The sequence below is a fragment of the Pecten maximus genome, chromosome 17 (genome assembly GCF_902652985.1).
Source record: "Pecten maximus chromosome 17, xPecMax1.1, whole genome shotgun sequence".
NCBI lineage: Eukaryota > Metazoa > Mollusca > Bivalvia > Pectinida > Pectinidae > Pecten > Pecten maximus.
Window position 1 is genome coordinate 15,270,385 of NC_047031.1, and position 20,588 is coordinate 15,290,972.

Here is a 20,588-nt window from a genome sequence, read left to right on the forward strand (position 1 = left end):
TATAATATATACCGTTGAAACAGACCGGGATTCATAGCATAAATACTGATCCCGGGCTTTGTTATCCTAGCTGAAATGATATATAGCTGAGCAATACAGAACCTCTGGGCCTCTTGCTACAATAGTTTAATTGATAGAGCATAGCATTACAGGACCTCTGGGCCTATTGTTTTATGGATTGTATATTAATCTTATCAGTTCACTGTATTGAATCTAATGAACTGATGGATTATATCTGTTTTGTGTTGATATTTCCCCCTTTTTTTGGTATGAACATCTCTCTTACCTGGCAAAACTGTCATTCTCTTGTGTTGTTGACTTTATCTTGAACACTATGATAACATTCGTATTAGATTGTAAATAATTTTAGATTCAGATCAATTGCCATTCCAAACATAAATGATACAGTAACAAAAAAGAAAGATATTCATTAATATTTTTGAGAAAAAAACCCCTTTGAAGTTAGATTTTTTATGAATTTAACAGATGTGATTGTCATGATTTTAGAATATACAGTGACATGCCAGAATTCATTCTCGTTTTCATGACATCACATTTTTGAAACTTGGTAAATGTTGCTTATAAAATTATTCATAATTTAAAAACTATTTAACTCAAGTACCTGAAATTTTGATATGAACACTTCAAGGCGGAAATGTCAGCATTTTATTTAGGATCTTGAGAATCTCTCAGCATGTATGAGTTAACATGTATAAAAACAACCAACTGGGACCACCTACCTGGTCTACATAGAATACATTTCCATATATTGTCATTTTGACAGACAAACATAGGGGCTTCAACATGTCTGGATTGTGTTTCTTAATGCAAACAAAAGTAATGCCATTACTAATTGAATTTTTCTGAAGTCCAGTGTGAAATGATATTTTGTTTGATGTACATGTTTTTCAGTTATGCTACAATGTTATTTGAATAATTCTTAGAGGCAAACTTTGCTAGTGTTGGACGCTTTTTAGTAAAACAACTTGACATGAGAGTGTTGATTTGGGGATATTTATGCTTAAAATAATGCGTGCTACAATAAGAAGTTTTTAGGAACTTGCTAGCTTCGCGAAAAGTGGATCCAGTGGGTCGATCGCCATTGATCTGTCTGTAAATAAGTGAGAGGTCGATCCCCATATACCTGTGTGTAATTGAGTGAGAGGCCGATCCACATTGACCTGTCTGTAATTTATAAGCGAGAGGTAGATCTGCCTGTAATCAAGTGAGAGTTCAATCCTCATTGTCCTTGCTTTGATCAAGTGAGAGTTTGATCCCTGTTAACCTGTCTAATCAAGTGAGAGATTGATCGGCATTGATCTGTCTGTAATCAAGTGAGAGTTTTATTCCCATCAATCTGTCTGTAATTAAGTGAGAGGTTGATCTCCGTTGACGGTCTGTTATCAAGTTAGAGATTGATTGCCATTGACCTGTCTCTAATCAAGTGAGAGGTCAATCCTTATTAACCTTGCTATTAACAAGTGAGAGGTTAATCCCCATTGAAGTGGCTGTTATCAAGTGAGAAATTAGCCATGTTGATGCTAAAACATCACGGATGATACATTCCTTTTGACACCAAAGAAGATACCGATGTGTGTCCTTGGTTGATCCCTTCCAATGTTCAGTGGTATACAATGTCTTGTGTGTGTTATGGCTTGGTCGACGACACCAATGTTAGATTGTATATGATGTTGTGTATGTCCTGAGGGGTTCAAAGGTGTTGTTGAATGAATGAATATTTTGGACCTGGTTAGGTCAGTAGCCGGTCACAAGGCACCTCATTGCATTGAAAATCTGTGGTCAGCTGAAGTCCTGGATTTTTTACCCAGCTTTTATTGTATAACATGAGAGACGTCGACCATCGTCAAAAAAACCAAGAAGACATTAGATTAAGTTTGATGTTACACTGGTGATCAAACTGAATATTTGTAAATTCTTACTAAAAAGTGTTTGAAAGTAAACAAAAAGCAAATCATTATGAACTGCTCTTTCGTCTTGTTGAAGTAGTAAATTAAGTTCAACTACTCAAACACTATATCAAGTTTAAGCTTTCTTACGTGAAGCCATGTGTAGGTGATAGACTTATTTCACCAGTTCATCAGTATTAAATATGTGTGTAAAATAGGTACATTTAGTTTAACTTGTCAAACACTCTATCAAGTTTAAGCCTTCTTTATGAAGCATTGTGAGGGTGATAAAAGGATGTTACCGGGTAAGACTCGGATATCAAGAACAGAGTTGGTGAGACAAATCAGAGAAGGAGTTCCGTGATTGTGTACCAATGTTAACTTTCTGTGGAAACATTTTTCTGCTTGTAATTCCTTATCATAGCATGTATTATGCTTGTTTTTGTTTTCGTTTGTTAAATCACACTTTTTTGCATGTTTTTTACCGTTTTTAGTTAGTCTCCGAAATTTCACATGACACTACATGTCCAGTTGTTTGTACCTATTATAACGGTGCTGTTATTTTAGCAGTTCTGTAAATAATGATTACCATAATGAGCAGTGACTCCATAAATTCACGTTTTTAGATTAAGATTACGCTTATTGCAGTTTAGATAAATATATGCATTTCAGCGCTATCGTAAATTAATATGACACTTATTTCTAATCAGTTTACCTGAATATACATATTTTAGTGATATTTTGAATAAAGATTAAACTTATTGAAGTTTCTGTAAAGCATGACAAGTATTTGGAGGGGGGGGGGGGGGGGGGGGGTGGGGGGGGTTAAGCTACTGTTTAAAGCTGATTATGATGATTTTTCAAAAACAAAAATGACATTCATTTTAATCAAATTGAAATTAGCAGTTAAAATCACAATACCGTGCCCCTTTGTTTTATAACTCATGAGTCAAACCTCATTACTTTGGACACATCAAATTAAGAATTTACACACATCTTGTGGGAGTACATTTGTATATTGCTGCACCTCTTAATGTACATGTTCGTCTGTCAGAATTCAGCAGAAGAAAACTTTTATGTGAAGATTTTATAGTCATATTCCTTTAGGTATATAATATATTGAGTGATAACAAGATATGTGCATGGTAAATGGTTTGGTGTCTGCCAAGCACGTGGTGCACATTCATTGATAGATACTGAAAAAGCACAGGTGTAATTGTATGTTTTGATATCAAGCTTTTTGATTGGTCAATTTCATCTACTGTACCATTATGTGTGTCCTGTGTTTGCAAATATGTTTTTAAATTTAAAATTATACTGTTGGAAAATAACAGAAGTGTTACTGGATGTTTTATGTTATGGTAAACTGCCATAATTGTCTCAGCGTTTTAGACATAGGCTTCGTAGAAAGCATTATTTGTTGATGAACTATTATTGCTTTGGTAATTTCTGTGTAGTTTGTTTTGAAAATTAATGATCAGTAAATGAGCAACATGTAGATCTACATTATCGCATAACCAGGGCCCAGTTGTTCAAAAGACGATTAGCTTAATCACTTGATTAATGCAAATCTCATTCCTCCTTTACTTCAAAACCTGAGTGTTACTACTCTTTAAAATGGTAAAAAAGGAAGAAACTGGCGAGTGTTATAGTTTCATATAATTTTTGTCAGTTTTATCAGAAATGATTTTATCAGGATATTAGAATTGTTGTTAAACTGTGATTAGCCTAATCACCTTTTGAACAACTTGGCCCAGTAGTAATTCATTAATGTTAGAGAGTTTGAAGAGACATTAGACATGTAATTTATCAGTAAAACTTCTTTGACTTCTTTATTTTAAATATTCAATCAGCCCAAAAAATAGTTTGTAATGCAGTAAAACTTTCAAAAACGAACAGGCTTAGTACAATTTTCTGCTTATTATGAATTGAATTAAAATTCTGAAATTTGGCTCATCCTAATATATTTTGAAAGTCTATAAAAAATCCTGATATAGCAAACTATCCCCTCTCTGGAATTCATTATAAACAAGTGTTATTATATGCTGTTAAGGTGAAATATTCTTTGCCTTGAAAATTTTAGACAAGTGAAATCTCTTCTTATAAATTCACAAGACATGCAGGTATGAATTTTATGTTACCTTATATTCACTCTTCTGGGTTATGTAGCATTCGGAGGTTTCAACATGGTGCCGTCATTACGTCCCCTGGAAACCCTACACAACAAACTAACGATGAGAGATATGGATTTATTCTTCGGGCGAGTCACCACTACCAAGTTTACCGCAGTGTCCTCCCCGCCCTATGGGTCGTCATCAACCACACCTGTCGTCTCGCCAAGACCACCCACTTTTATCAAAGGTTTGTATCATATAATTTCTCATTCCTTCCTAGTGACCTGAATGGATGAAACACATATGGTTAGTTATGAAGGTTTGGAGATGTTTTTTCTTTTATTTCAAAATTATTCCCATTTATCTAGCAAAAAATATAGGACTACTAATATGTTTACTAAGAATAACTTGCGTATTGTATTACTGACATGGTATTTTACTTTTTGTAGTCACAGTACAGTAGAAACCGAGGTAAAATATTAGTACGGTCATCTGACAAAACGTTTCCCTAGTGCATAGTAGATCGATTAACCTGAATTCATATTGTTATTTATCTATGAAAAATATCTACAAAGTTTATACTTATGAGTGAGCTTGTTCTGTTTTCTCTAGGTACAGGTATCAGCCTGCCTTCCTCGAGTAACTCCAGCGCTGGTCCTTCATCACCAACATCAGGATCAACACCAGTCGACCTCGTCAGTCAGCTTCGTCTCTATATCAAAGAGATAGATTCTGGTCAATCAGAAATGCTGACAGGACAATCAGAAACTGATTCCAGCCAATCAAATGAGTTGACTGAAAATAAAACCGACAATTTTGGTAAGACCTGTCCGGTGGTCGCAGACACTGATGTGGCTAAATCGTGTGAATACACTGGAAATAGATTCAAGGTCAGTCAGACAGAGAACGGAACACTTCCAGTTAAGTCTGAAAAAAGTGACCAAGCAGAAGTCGCCGTTTCTAAAACAAACTGTCAGCCAGACTGGGTTAGTTCTGATACACAAAAATCAGGAATGGGATCAGATACAAAATCAAAACAGATCAATATGGAACAGGAAGTGACATCACACGAAGAAAGAAGTAATACTGAGTGCTCAGGCGGAACTGATTACGATAAAAATGACAAAGAAATCGAAAAAACGAAAAAGTCAAAAAATGATAAATTTGTAATAGATACTGTAAGTGATGAACAGCATCATTGTTGCAAATAGCGGAATCTCAGTTATTCATGAAAACGTTTTTAATTGGTTTGATATGTTGGTGTTGACCGCCACCACAGTTTAATCGAAAGATTTATCTCTAATATGAAATATATCTGATTATCAACATAAAAAAAATATATTGTCACTGCCTATGTCATCGTAAGTGGTGATGTAACTTCACTGCATGGGAATCTGTCGATTTTTAGGTTCTGGTGAAAGTTAAACAAAGTTGGAATAAGTTGTAGCGCATCGCAGTATGATAAGTTATTCCTGTCGCTGAATACCCACAAAACGTGTTCTCGTTGGATGCTGAATGGAGCATCATTTATGGATTTATTTTTGTGTGCTTTTGCACAGCTATGATACTGTTAAAGATAGCGACATAGAAACACTATACACTAATAGATGAATATCAGTAATACCTTTTCCTATGTATTAACTCTCATGGTATATATATAATTATCAATAATAATACTTATGTAGGAACTCTCATGGTATATATGTAAAATTATAAATAATAATTCCCTTTCCTATATATAGTAACTCTCATGGTATATATAAATATACAATTATAAATACCGGGTAATATCTTTTTCCTATGTTGTAATTCTCATGGTATATAAATATATATAATTATAAATAATGACTTTTCTATATAGTAACTCTCATGGTATATAAATATATATAATTATAAATAATGACTTTTTCCTATGTTATAATTCTCATGGCATTTACCTTTTCTATTACTGTAAAAGTCACACACAATTTTTCCCTGTAGGACTTAATTGTGTTAGACTTTTAACTTTTTACATCTAATTATACATGTATTGGACTCGGTTGTTGGGATGTGACATATTCTATTATGATGATTGTACAAGTTTTTAAGTGTGAAGTATTCAAATATGATTAATGTACAAGATGTTGAGATGTTAATTATTTTATTATGATAATTATGTGAGTTGTGGAGATATGAAGTATTCTAGTATGATAACTGTGTGAGTTGTGGAGATGTGAAGTATTCTAGTATGATAACTGTGAGTTGTGGAGATGTGAAGTATTCTAGTATGATAATTGTGTGAGTTGTGGAGATGTGAAGTATTCTAGTATGATAACTGTGTGAGTTGTGGAGATGTGAAGTATTCTAGTATGATAACTGTGTGAGTTGTTGAGATGCGAAGTATTCTAGTATGATAACTGTGTGAGTTGTGGAGATGTGAAGTATTCTAGTATGATAACTGTGTGAGTTGTGGAGATGTGAAGTATTCTAGTATGATAACTGTGTGAGTTGTTGAGATGTGAAGTATTCTAGTATGATAATTATGTGAGTTGTGGAGATATGAAGTATTCTAGTATGATAACTGTGTGAGTTGTGGAGATATGGAGTATTCTAGTATGATAATTGTGTGAGTTGTTGAGATGTGAAGTATTCTAGTATGATAACTGTGTGAGTTGTGGAGATATGGAGTATTCTAGTATGATAATTGTGTGAGTTGTTTAGATGTGAAGTATTCTAGTATGATAATTGTGTGAGTTGTTGAGATGTGAAGTATTCTAGTATGATAATTGTGTGAGTTGTGGAGATGTGCAGTATTCTAGTATGATAACTGTGTGAGTTGTGGAGATATGAAGTATTCTAGTATGGTAACTGTGTGAGTTGTGGAGATATGAAGTATTCTAGTATGGTAACTGTGTGAGTTGTGGAGATATGAAGTATTCTAGTATGGTAACTGTGAGTTGTGGAGATATGAAGTATTCTAGTATGATAACTGTGTGAGTTGTGGAGATGTGAAGTATTCTAGTATGACAACTGTGAGTTGTTGAGATGTGAAGTATTCTAGTATGATAATTGTGTGAGTTGTGGAGATGTGAAGTATTCTAGTATGATAACTGTGTGAGTTGTGGAGATGTGAAGTATTCTAGTATGATAACTGTGTGAGTTGTGGAGATATGAAGTATTCTAGTATGATAACTGTGTGAGTTGTGGAGATGTGAAGTATTCTAGTATGGTAACTGTGAGTTGTGGAGATATGAAGTATTCTAGTATGATAACTGTGTGAGTTGTGGAGATGTGAAGTATTCTAGTATGATAACTGTGAGTTTTTGAGATGTGAAGTATTCTAGTATGATAACTGTGTGAGTTGTTGAGATGCGAAATATTCTAGTATGATAATTGTGTGAGTTGTGGAGATATGAAGTATTCTAGTATGATAACTGAGTTGTTGAGATGCGAAGTATTCTAGTATGATAATTGTGTGAGTTGTGGAGATATGAAGTATTCTAGTATGATAACTGTGTGAGTTTTTGAGATGTGAAGTATTCTAGTATAATTGTGTGAGTTGTGGAGATATGAAGTATTCTAGTATGATAACTGTGAGTTGTTGAGATGCGAAGTATTTTAGTATGATAATTGTGTGAGTTGTGGAGATATGAAGTATTCTAGTATGATAACTGTGTGAGTTGTGGAGATGTGAATTATTCTAGTATGATAACTGTGTGAGTTGTGGAGATATGAAGTATTCTAGTATGATAACTGTGAGTTGTTGAGATGTGAAATATTCTAGTATGATAATTGTGTGAGTTGTGGAGATATGAAGTATTCTAGTATGATAACTGTGTGAGTTGTGGAGATATGAAGTATTCTAGTATGATAACTGTGAGTTGTGGAGATGTGCAGTATTCTAGTATGATAACTGTGTGAGTTGTTGAGATGTGAAATATTCTAGTATGATAACTGTGAGTTGTGGAGATGTGCAGTATTCTAGTATGATAACTGTGTGAGTTGTTGAGATGTGAAATATTCTAGTATGGTAACTGTGAGTTGTGGAGATGTGCAGTATTCTAGTATGATAACTGTATGAGTTGTGGAGATATGAAGTATTCTAGTATGATAACTGTGTGAGTTGTGGAGATGTGAAGTATTCTAGTATGATAACTGTGAGTTGTGGAGATGTGAAGTATTCTAGTATGATAACTGTGTGAGTTGTGGAGATGTGAAGTATTCTAGTATGATAATTGTGTGAGTTGTGGAGATGTGAAGTATTCTAGTATGGTAACTGTGTGAGTTGTGGGGATATGAAGTATTCTAGTATGATAATTGTGTGAGTTGTGGAGATGTGAAGTATTCTAGTATGATAACTGTGAGTTGTGGAGATGTGAAGTATTCTAGTATGGTAACTGTGTGAGTTGTGGAGATATGAAGTATTCTAGTATGATAATTGTGTGAGTTGTGGAGATGTGAAGTATTCTAGGATGATAATTGTGTGAGTTGTGGAGATGTGAAGTATTCTAGTATGGTAACTGTGTGAGTTGTGGAGATATGAAGTATTCTAGTATGATAATTGTGTGAGTTGTGGAGATGTGAAGTATTCTAGTATGATAATTGTGTGAGTTGTGGAGATGTGAAGTATTCTAGTATGATAATTGTGTGAGTTGTGGAGATGTGAAGTATTCTAGTATGGTAACTGTGTGAGTTGTGGAGATATGAAGTATTCTAGTATGATAATTGTGTGAGTTGTGGAGATGTGAGGTATTCTAGTATGGTAACTGTGTGAGTTGTGGAGATATGAAGTATTCTAGTATGATAACTGTGTGAGTTGTGGAGATATGGAGTATTCTAGTATGATAACTGTGTGAGTTGTGGAGATGTGAAGTATTCTAGTATGATAACTGTGTGAGTTGTGGAGATGTGAAGTATTCTAGTATGGTAACTGTGAGTTGTGGAGATGTGAAGTATTCTAGTATGGTAACTGTGAGTTGTGGAGATATGAAGTATTCTAGTATGATAACTGAGTTGTGGAGATGTGAAGTATTCTAGTATGATAACTGTGTGAGTTGTGGAGATGTGAAGTATTCTAGTATGGTAACTGTATGAGTTGTGGAGATGTGAAGTAATCTAGTATGATAACTGTGTGAGTTGTGGAGATATGAAGTATTCTAGTATGATAACTGTGTGAGTTGTGGAGATATGAAGTATTCTAGTATGATAACTGTGTGAGTTGTGGAGATGTGAAGTATTCTAGTATGATAACTGTGTGAGTTGTGGAGATATGGAGTATTCTAGTATGATAACTGTGTGAGTTATTGAGATGTGAAGTATTCTAGTATGATAACTGTGTGAGTTGTGGAGATGTGAAGTATTCTAGTATGATAACTGTGTGAGTTGTGGAGATGTGAAGTATTCTAGTATGACAACTGTGAGTTGTTGAGATATAAAGTATTTTATTATTGTGATTTATTTTATAGGTCTCTTGTTAATGTTTAACTTGATTTGTTTTTGTTGCCACGAAATACAAGTGAAATGCCAATTATGTATATATTTAACAATTGGACTTAATTGAAAGTTAAAGAGATATGGAGTATTCTGAAATGATTGTATGTGTTACATGGTACGTGTAAGTTATAGAGATATGGAGTATTGTGATATGATTGTGTGTGTTACATTGTACGTGTAAGTTATAGATATAAAGTATTTTATTATTGTGTGATTTATTTTATAGGTCTCTTGTTAATGTTTCACTTGATTTGTTTTTGTTGCCACGAAATACAAGTGAAATGCCATTAATGTATATATTTAACAATTGGACTTAATTGAAAGTTAAAGAGATATGGAGTATTCTGAAATGATTGTATGTGTTACATGGTACGTGTAAGTTATAGAGATATGGAGTATTGTGATATGATTGTGTGTGTTACATTGTACGTGTAAGTTATAGAGATATAGAGTATTGATATGACTATATGTTACAGTTTACGTGTTAGTTATAGAGATATGGAGTATTGTGATATGATTGTGTGTTACATTGTACGTGTAAGTTATAGAGATATGGAGTATTGTGATATGACTATGTGTTACATTGTACGTGTAAGTTATAGAGATATGGAGTATTGTGATATGACTATGTGTTACATTGTACGTGTAAGTTATAGAGATATGGAGTATTGTGATATGACTATGTGTTACATTGTACGTGTAAGATATAGAGATATGGAGTATTCTGATATGACTATGTGTTACATTGTACGTGTAAGTTATAGAGATATGGAGTATTGTGATATGACTGTATGTGTTACATTGTAAGTGTAAGTTATAGAGATATGGAGTATTCTGATATGACTATGTGTTACATTGTACGTGTAAGTTATAGAGATATGGAGTATTGATATGACAATGTGTTACATTGTACGTGTAAGTTATAGAGATATGGAGTATTCTGATATGACTATGTGTTACATTGTATGTGTAAGTTATAGAGATATGAAGTATTCTGATATGATTGTGTGTGTTACATTGTACGTGTAAGTTATAGAGATATGGAGTATTCTGATATGACTATGTGTTACATTGTACGTGTAAGATATAGAGATATGGAGTATTGTGATATGTTTGTGTGTGTTACATTGTACATGTAAGTTATAGAGATATGAAGTATTCTGATATGATTGTATGTGTTACATGGTACGTGTTACATAGTATGTGTTACATTGTACGTGTAAGTTATAGATATGGAGTATTGATATGATTGTGTGTGTTACATTGTACGTGTAAGTTGATTATTTTGTGTTACGTTGTATGTAAGCGTTCATTCAGGAACAAGAACAGATATATTTTCTGGTCGGTATATCACATCATAAACATATATTCTCTAGATTATCTATATATCATAATGAATGTCAAAAGTTACAGAGATGTGGTATGTATTTGATGTATGTATTTACTGAGGTATCAAGACGTATTTTTTTATACGTTGAGAACGTGTTGACCGGGAAATGAGTGTAAGTGTTGGTATGCTCATCAAGACGTATTTTTTTATACGTTGAGAACGTGTTGACCGGGAAATGAGTGTAAGTGTTGGTATGCTGAGGAAGCGCTTACCGGAAAATGAGTAAAGGTTGACACGGTGATAAAGTTAACAGTATAGGAATGATTCAGTTGTCCTGTATGGTTACAATACAAATACACAGAGATACAGGAGTTTCCATTTCTTACTGGACTTATGAAAGTCTTTTTTATTTAAATGTAGACTTTAACAATGGTGAACAAGCAGTCGTCATTGTCATAGGTTTTCTTCGTGTCAGGAGTCGAAAACGGCCAAATCTGTCAAAACAAAACAAATATTTGATTTTTTTGCATGTTCATTTAATTTGAGATCTTAAGTTGATCACACAATTTTGATTCAAAACATCTTCGACTCCTTTCATAAATAATCTGTATGAAATGAAAACTCATTTTAGATCCTTTGTTTAGGACTTGTCTGTTAAAATCAATTATACATGTATGTTATTTTATGCATTTTTGGTCTGGTAGTTTTAGTATTCATGATTATTTCACAATGAATAGCATATGGTTAATTTTGGGAAGGAATCTCTCGACGTAAACGTTGTTAACATAATTTGTTCTTGTTTGTGAGTTTATGTTGTTCCTGTTTGTCTACTGATAAAAAGGTGATTTGTTTTAATAAAAATGTGATACATTAACACTGATTGTAATGGAACCTGGTTATGTTATTTTTGTTTGCCTGAGTGTCGCGAGGACAGAGAAATGTCATTGGCTATTTGTCGGTATGTTACCCTTAATTCTAAATTTGTCGATAGATTTTAACCAACTACATGTATAAATGGAAGAATCGAAACTAGCACACTCAAATGATTTATGGGAGTTACTGCCCTTGGATGTAATTCTTGTCCTCTTAAAGTTCTCAATTCTACATTTATCGACGGATCTAAAGCAGACTGATATGAAAGGTGTGTACGACCGAAGCATTGAGTAGATTTGACAATGAGATAAAGAAAGCCTGAATTTTCCCCGTGACTATTTCACTGGCAAAAATGCAATAAAACTATATATTATAAAATACATAGAAAGTCCCCTTATACATTGAGTTTTACGTCGTAAATATGATTTTTAGCTCACCTGGACCTAAGGTCTGGTGAGCTTATTCCGTCCGTCAACATTTGCTTTATATCAGTACTTGTCATTCATACTCAGTGGATTTTAACCAAATTTGGTCAGAAAGATCCTTGAGTGAAGAGGAACAGAATTTGCATTAATGATGATTCTGACCCCCAAGGGGCCAGAGGGGCAGGGTCAAATAGGGGAAATAGAGGTCATTTCTTTAAATCGCTACTAGTCATAACGTTATGAATGGATTTGAACCCAATTTGGTCAGAAACATGCTTGGGGAAGGGGAACAGATTTTGCATAAATGGTGACTCTGGCCCCTGAGGGGCCAAAGGGGCGGGGTCCAATAAGGGAACTAGAGGTAATTCCTTTAAATCGCTACAAGTCATAAAGTAATGAATGTATTTGAAACCAATTTGGTCAGAAACATCATTGGGGAAAGGGGATCAGATTTTGCATAAATGGTGACTCTGACCCCAAAGGGGCCAAACGGGCGGGCCCCAATAGGGGAAAGAGAGGTAATTTCTGTAAATGGCTACTTGTCATAAAGTGATGAATGCATGTTCTAAAAACAATTCTTGATGTCTTTTAGACCTTAAAGAATCTGGACTTCATTAATCTTTAAAGCAGTTGGGATCCCCTTATTATAACCATATAATAGTATAGCATTGCTTGAAATTTACAAATAAAACGAATTGAACATGAACATTATTTTGACATTTGGTCTAATCCAACCAGGTGAGCGATACAGGCCCCATAGGCTTTTTGTTGTGTTTTAACAATTGGTAGATAAGAATTATATATTGCTGTATGTAATCATCTACATCACCACAGTTACACTATTTAAAACAAAAGATATCCTTTAATTCATTTATTCAACTCACACTGGACATTCATTTTTCACGTGAATAACGTCGATCATATGACTTTAAACACCACTGTTCGTAATCATGACCCACAATTGTCAACAACACAATCTATCTTTACAATCGAATGTCTGTTTATCTCACATAACTGGGAAGTTATCGTCTGAATATGTCCAGATTTGAATGGGCGAAGATACTCCAAGTGTTACAAGCGTTAGTGAGCTGCTTGAAATTTTTATCAGAACTGGATATCGTCAGCCAGAAAAGCACTGATTTATCAACATGACAAGAAAGAAATTACAGTATGACCGAATTCTGAAGATGCAGAAATACAGAAAATATCAATGAACGTTCTTATATCTGGGATGGACAACTTGGATCATTACAGTAAGGCTGTGGCATCATGAGGTAGTTATTCTTTTGTGTTGTTAAATTACTGTTTAATATAAACAATATACAACTGGACGAGACAGTAAAACCAAGATTTACTATAAACGTTACAACTATATGGGATACTTGGTGGTTTTTAAAATATTATTCTCTGACATGAACCAAAACTCAAAATCAATTGATTTGACATGAAAAAAACATATCTTAAGGACCTCAACAAAAACAAAACTCAAAATCAATTGATTTGACATAGAGAAACATCTTAAGGACTCCAACATATCAACTGTCATCAAAATGGCAACACCAATAATATCTTTCCGTATGAAAGGTCAGACAAACTGTATTTATCACAAGGAAAGACTTCTTCAATTGTATTGTGAAAAATGTCAAGAACTGGTTTGTCTGAAATGCCTTTCCTCTATTCACAAAATTCATCCAGTTTGTGAGCTCAGTGAAATTACTTCTCAGAAGAAACAAGACATTAAAAACTTTATCGACAGGACAGAAAAAAATGACCTGGTGCGAATCGGGAAATGCATCGCCTCTACGGACACTCTCGTCAAAGACAATGACAGCAGGTTTGAGAAACTGTCACGTCAGTTGAAGATACAAACAGACAAATTAAAACAAGACCTTGACAAGCTCACAGCCGAGAGCCTCTCTGTTTATCAGAAAATGAAAGAAGACAATACCAAACTCATACAGAAATACAAACATGACCTGGAGATGTACGACAAACAACTCAAACAACAAATACAGGAATGTAAGACAGCCCTTCAGCGTGGTTCTCACATAGAAATCTTCGACACAGGATGTGAAATAGATTCCCAAATACATTTCCCTGTAAAACCTGTTCTGGGTACAGCCAGCTTCACCCCAAACAAAAATCCACGAGGTCTACTGGAACAAGCCATAGGGAAAGTGACCACTTCGGGTCAAGGTAAAACATTAACTCGATCAGTCCCAGCTTTTGATGTTCGGAGACAATCCTCTCAACAACAGAAATGTCCCGAAGATAAAGGAAATAAAGGAAAGCAAGCAGTGATAAGGAAGACACTTAAACAGTCAGCGATCAAAGTGGATGAATGGGAGTCTCCATGTCGCATTTCATCTATATGCCCCATCACGGATGACCAGGCCTGGACCAGTTATTACTTCAATAGCACACTTACTCTCCTAGACAGGAAAGGAACAGTTATACAGAAGGTCATACATAGGGCTGTGATTCGAGACATCAGTCTGTCACCAAAAACATTAAGACTTTGGGTCTGTGACGCACAAAACAACATCATGGAGCTGATATCAGGACAACTAAAAATCAGATTCAGAACCAAGGAGGAACCTAGATGTATAACTGTTACAGCCAGAAACCATGTCATTGTGGGCATGACCAAACACATCTCTAAATTTACCACACAAGGTCAGATGGTGCTCACTACAAGCGCTACGGGAAGTGGGAAGCCATTAGTGTGTACCCCATCCTGGATCACAGAGTGTCCTGTCACTCACAATGTCGCTGTGATTGATTTCAGTAAAACAAGTGATGGTGGTGATGGAAACCGACATGTGGTTGTCGGGGATACTGATTTCAAGAAACTATTTGTATATGGAGGTGACATCCCCAGTACATATAAACAAACACAGCACACAGGTGGTGAACCATTTAACCCCCGAAGTCTGGTGTATGATAGTGTGGGGAACCTCATCGTAGGTGACAAGGACAACTATAGGATCCTACTCCTTAGTGGAGGTGGTGAGTTCCTCAGGATCATCCACACAGACACGTGCTGTATGTGGGTTGTAGATGTAGACAGGAACGATGTCCTTTGGACAGTATTTGGAAGAAATGTACAACTACTACAGTACAGCAGTATTTGAGCTATACAAAAACTACAACGACACAGTGATATGTTATAGACGTGATAAAACTATCACAGTACAGTGGCGTGTGATGTGTTATGAAAATACTACAATATAGTGATGTGTGATATATGTGATAAAACTGCTACCTTACAGAAGTATGTAATAGCTATTAACTGTTACAGTACAGCTTGTGTGATTGCTATAATAAACCTACTCCCAAGGATGTTTCTGACCATAATATATTCATAACTTCATGACTATTAGCGATTAAAAGAAATGACCACTATTTCCACTATTGAGCCCAACCCTTCTGGCCCCTTGGGAGTCAGGGTCACCTGTTATGCAACATCTATTCCCCTTCAACCAAGGACGTTTCTGACCAAATTATGTTAAAATCCATCCGTAACTTTATTACTAGTAGCGATTTAAAGAAATTACCTCTATTTCCCCTATTGGGCCTCGCCCCTCTGGACCCTGAAATGTCAGTGGCACCGTTCATGCAAGATCTGTTCCCAATGGACAAAGTATGTTCCTAACAAAATTGGGTTCAAATCCATCAATAACTTCATTACTAGTAACGATTTAACGAAATTATCTCCATTTCCAATATTTGACCACGCCCCTCTGGCCCCTTGGGGGTCATAATCTTCATTTATGCAAAATCTGTTCCCCTTCCCCCAAGGATGTTCCTGACCAAGTTAGGTTCAAATCCATTCATAACTTTATGGCAAGTAGCGATTTAAAGGCATTACCTCTATTTCACCTATTGGGCTCCATCCCTTTGGCCCTTCCGAGGTCAGAGCCACCATTTATGCAAAATCTTTTCCCTTCCCCCAAGGATGTCTCTGACCAAATTGGGTTAAAATCCATTCATAACTTTATGACTAGTAGCGATTTACAGGAATTACCTCTATTTCCCCTATTGGGCCTCGCCCCTTTGGCCCCTCGGGAGTCAGAGTCACCATTTATGCAAAATCTGTTCCCATTCTGCCAAGGATGTTTCTGGCCAAATTTGGTCAAAATCCAATACAAACTTTTTGACTAGTAGCGATTTGAAGCAAATGTTGACGGACGACGGACGGACGGACGACGGACGCTGCGCCATGACATAAGCTCACCGGACCTTCGGTCCAGGTGAGCTAAAAATTGCCTGTCTCAAAATTCAACAGGCCTCACTTTTATAAGACACATTATAATTATCACATTTAATATTCAAACTTTGTTACTGTCTTGTGACATAGAGTGTGAAATCACTTCTACCTACACACAGAGGAATAGTTAAAAAAAACTTAATTTTGTTGCAATTTTGGTAATGGGTTTATATCAGAAGTTCACAGATAGTTTACTGTAACTCTTCAAGTATTCAATTTATTTGCTGTATTTCTGGATTTTAAACCAACCATAATTAGAGCGAAGTATCCATGTATAATATTCTCCGTACTTTTTCAGATTATCTTATGGACATGTATGAACCACCATAAGTCATCATGTAACGGTAGATAGGGTATGCATCTGACGATAATGGTTATTTAAAAATGGCGACCGGTGTCACATTGAACGGGACAAACTTAAAATGTTAAGCTTTATATAAAAAACATATAACGAGAATTTGACATCCAGAAAAAAGGTGATTTTACAATCATGAGTAAAGATAACACATTGTAACCAGCATGATCATCAAAAAAGATAAGAAATATCAAAACACGAAGAAAGTAGTCAAGCTAACCAGTCTTGGCAAAGATAACTTTCATCAACTCCACAGTAACGGGAAGTGACATGCTCATGCCTATAAAGGTTTGTATTATCACTAGATTAGATAACAATAGGAATATGACGTCTCCGATGTGGATCAAATTTCAAAAGTTCAGAGATAAAATATTTCAGATATAGCGGGTAAGAAACCGACATATATACATGTGTAACTATAGTGGGTGAATGTACCTACCCTTGTGTTGGGTATGTGTACAGAACTATGTGTTTGGTATGTGTATAGAATTCTGTGTAAGGTATGTGTACAGAACTGTGTGTTGGGTATGTGTACAGAACTGTGTGTTGGGTATGTGTACAGAACTATGTGTTGGGTATGTGTACAGAATTCTGTGTGTTGGGCATGTGTATAGAACTCTGTGTTGGGTATGTGTATAGAACTGTGTTGTGTATGTGTATAGAAATGTGTGTTGTGTATGTGTGCATAACGCTGTTGGGTAAGTGTACAGAACTGTGTGTTGGGTATGTGTTCAGAACTGTGTGTTGGGTATGTGTTCAGAACTGTGTGTTGGGTATGTGTACAGAACTGTGTGTTGGGTGTGTGTATAGAACTGTGTTGGTTATGTGTACAGAACTGTGTGTTGAGTATGTGTACAGAGCTGTGTCTTGGCAATGCGTACAGAACTGTATGTTTGGTATGGCTACAGAACTCTTTGGGTATGTGTACAGAACTCTGTGTTGGGTATGTGTACAGAACTCTGTGTTGGGTGTGTGTACAGAACCTTGTGTTTGGAGTGTGTACAGTACGGTGTTTGTTGGGTGTGTGTACAGTACGGTGTTTGTTGGGTGTGTGTACAGAACTGTGTGTTGGGTGTGTGTACAGTACGGTGTTTGTTGAGTATGTGTACAGAACTGTGTGTTGGGTGTGTGTACAGAACTGTGTGTTGGGTATGTGTACAGAACTGTGTGTTGGGTATGTGTATAGAACTGTGTGTTGTGTATGTGTACAGAACTGTGTGTTGGGTATGTGTACAGAACTGTGTGTTGGGTATGTGTACAGAACTGTGTGTTGGGTGTGTGTACATAAATATGTGTTGTGTATGTATATAGAACTCTGTGTTGGGTATGTGTCTATTGACCTCTAATACCCCTTTGCACAAAATGTGTCCGTATTTTCTGATATATCTTACTACTCTGATGAAAACATGGATTTAGAATATATTCATATTATCAAATAATCAACATCTTTTTAATCATCGTTGCGTGACCTGTGAAATAACTAATACGTCTACCGTTATAGTGTGAATTGACACTTCGTTTGATGTTAATAGTTCTGATGCTTTATCTTTTAGAAGAATTTAGCCTATCTGACCAATGTTACTTTGAATGAAGCTGAAGGTCATTCATTTGAACAAACTTGGTAGCACTTCACCGAAATATGCTACAGGCCAAACTTCAAGTCCCTTGGCCTCTTGGTTATTGAGAACCTTTTGAAGATTTCAGCCTTAAACTAGAACTGTCGTCCAGAGGGCCAACTCATATCCCCGCTCCTACAACCCCCATCGTTACTATGTGTTCATTTATACAATAAACGAGATATACAGTTAAATCTCACTTAGTCGTATTCAGTCTTCTTGGTTACCCTAATTCTTTTTTATCTACATGTATATTATGAATAAATTGTTGTACATGATATAATGAAATGATTTCACAAAATTTCAGAAAATCTTTTCAATTGATCAATTTATAACAAAGAAAAAATTAAAAAGGTTATGAGAAAGGTAAAGTGTGAATGGGATTTATTCAAAAAATTACGACGTGATATAGATTACGCACATCTACAATGTATAAGGATTATTGTCATGAAGTTTCGTTGAAATTTTCAAAGTTCCATATCTCCGTCATTTTTTATCCGATGATCAAAAATTTTTCAAATTCCGTTTCAGTGCATCATACTCTTTTATTTACGGTGAAGAAAATTCTAAGATCGAGAATTTTTTTTTCGACATTTTCTTTATCCCATAGCGAGGTCATGACCTTGACATAGTCTCTGACAAGATGGCACGGAGAAAAGTTATCTCTGTCCCTGATCTATCTGGCACACTGAACCTTAACGCAATTGAACGATGACGTGGTCGGCAGGCACAAAGAAAGTGAGACAAGTCAGGGTCCCAACCCTGACAGAGCCACAACCCTTTGGAGATGGGACAATAAAACAAGGAAAGTGAGACAAGAATAGCTAGCGTCGAGTCAATGATTCCGTAAACGTATAGACAAAGACAAGAAGATACGGATAAATCTACAAGGCCACACGATCAGAAAATTCAAAAGAGGAAACTTGAGATAGAACAGTATTCATGTATCAGGGTGTCCTCAGTGTAAATCTTTATATCGATACTGTTTATTTAATCGTTAGATATCATAAAACTGTCATGAAAATATCCGCTCTGATATTCAATATAAAATTTTGTATATACTAAGCTATATAATAGGGTTTCAGACAAGGTTGTTACTCATTTCCCCTTTTCTTTCAATTTACAACCACATTCAGGCGGCGATATGAGAACGTTCCACCACATGGAATTAGCTGATTTTTGGTACACATATGAAACAAGTAAAGCTCTATCCGATTTTGTGATGGAAATTTGCATCCAAAACTATATAACGGGAGAAAATTGCAATTTTATGGCATTTTTCTTCATAATTGTGTCTCTGCAAGTGCATTTTCATCCGAGAAAATTTTTGTTTTATGTTTTATGAATAAACACGATGTTTTGGAAATATTTATCAAAAGAAATTTATACTATGTTGCGAATTACAATTTCGAGATAACCTTCTATTATTTACGACCTTATGTCTTTGATGCTCAAAATGACAACTTTATAAAAATACATTTTCACTGACATTATGAAATCTAGGTGTCGGAAAGGGGTAAAATTATTCTTCGGAAAAGAAAAAAACTGTAGTTGAGCTAGATAAGAAATTATACGGGGGCAGGCTCCTATGGAGAATTAACATTACTGGAAACAGGCCCTTTATACAAACTCTGTTCCCCTCCCCCCAAGAATGTTCCTGGCCAAATTTGGTTCTAATTCATTCATAACTTTATGACTTGTAGCGATTTAAGGACTAATCTCTATTTCCCATATTTGGCTCCGATCCTCAGGCCCCTGGGGGTTCAGAGTAAAAATGTATACAAACTCTGTTCCCCTTCTCCCAAGGATGTTCCTGACCAAATTTGGTTCTAATTCATTCATAACTTTATGACTAGTAGCGATTTAAAGGAGTAACCCTATTTCCCCTATTTTGCCCGGCCCCTCAGGCCCCTGGGGGTTCAGAGTAAAAATTTATACAAACTCTGTTTCCCTTCCCCCAAGGATGTTCCAGACCAAATCTAGTTAAGGTCCATTAAAAACTTTATGACTAGTAGCGATTTAAAGACTAATCTCTATTTCCCCTATTTGGCCCCGCCCCTCAGGCACCTGGGGGTTCAGAGTAAAAAATTATACAAACTCTGTTCCCCTTCTCCCAAGAATGTTCCTGACCAAATAGTTCAAATTCATTCATAACTTTATGACTAGTAGCGATTTAAAGGATTAACCCTATTTCCCCTATTGGGCCCCGTCCCTCAGGTCCCTGGG

At 35.5% G+C, this 20,588-nt stretch overlaps 2 protein-coding genes and 1 long non-coding RNA gene across 3 annotated transcripts; all 3 read left to right on the plus strand.

Moving 5' to 3' along the window:
- Window positions 1–3,590: 3,590 nt before the first annotated feature.
- Window positions 3,591–6,315, plus strand: LOC117315570 (inositol hexakisphosphate and diphosphoinositol-pentakisphosphate kinase 1-like). The gene is made up of 2 exons (XM_033869815.1): window positions 3,591–4,268; window positions 4,634–6,315. Exons 1-2 carry the CDS (start codon window positions 4,094–4,096, stop codon window positions 5,230–5,232), a joined length of 774 nt encoding a protein of 257 aa, XP_033725706.1. The 5' UTR covers window positions 3,591–4,093; the 3' UTR covers window positions 5,233–6,315.
- A 155-nt stretch (window positions 6,316–6,470) lies between these two features.
- LOC117315572 lies at window positions 6,471–11,711 on the plus strand. Its single transcript, XR_004529721.1, has 2 exons — window positions 6,471–6,518; window positions 9,682–11,711. It is a non-coding gene; the product is annotated as an uncharacterized LOC117315572 (long non-coding RNA).
- A 1,960-nt stretch (window positions 11,712–13,671) lies between these two features.
- LOC117315151 lies at window positions 13,672–15,255 on the plus strand. Its single transcript, XM_033869295.1, has one exon. The coding sequence runs from the start codon at window positions 13,672–13,674 to the stop codon at window positions 15,253–15,255; it is 1,584 nt and encodes a 527-aa protein (XP_033725186.1).
- The last annotated feature ends 5,333 nt before the right edge of the window (window positions 15,256–20,588 follow it).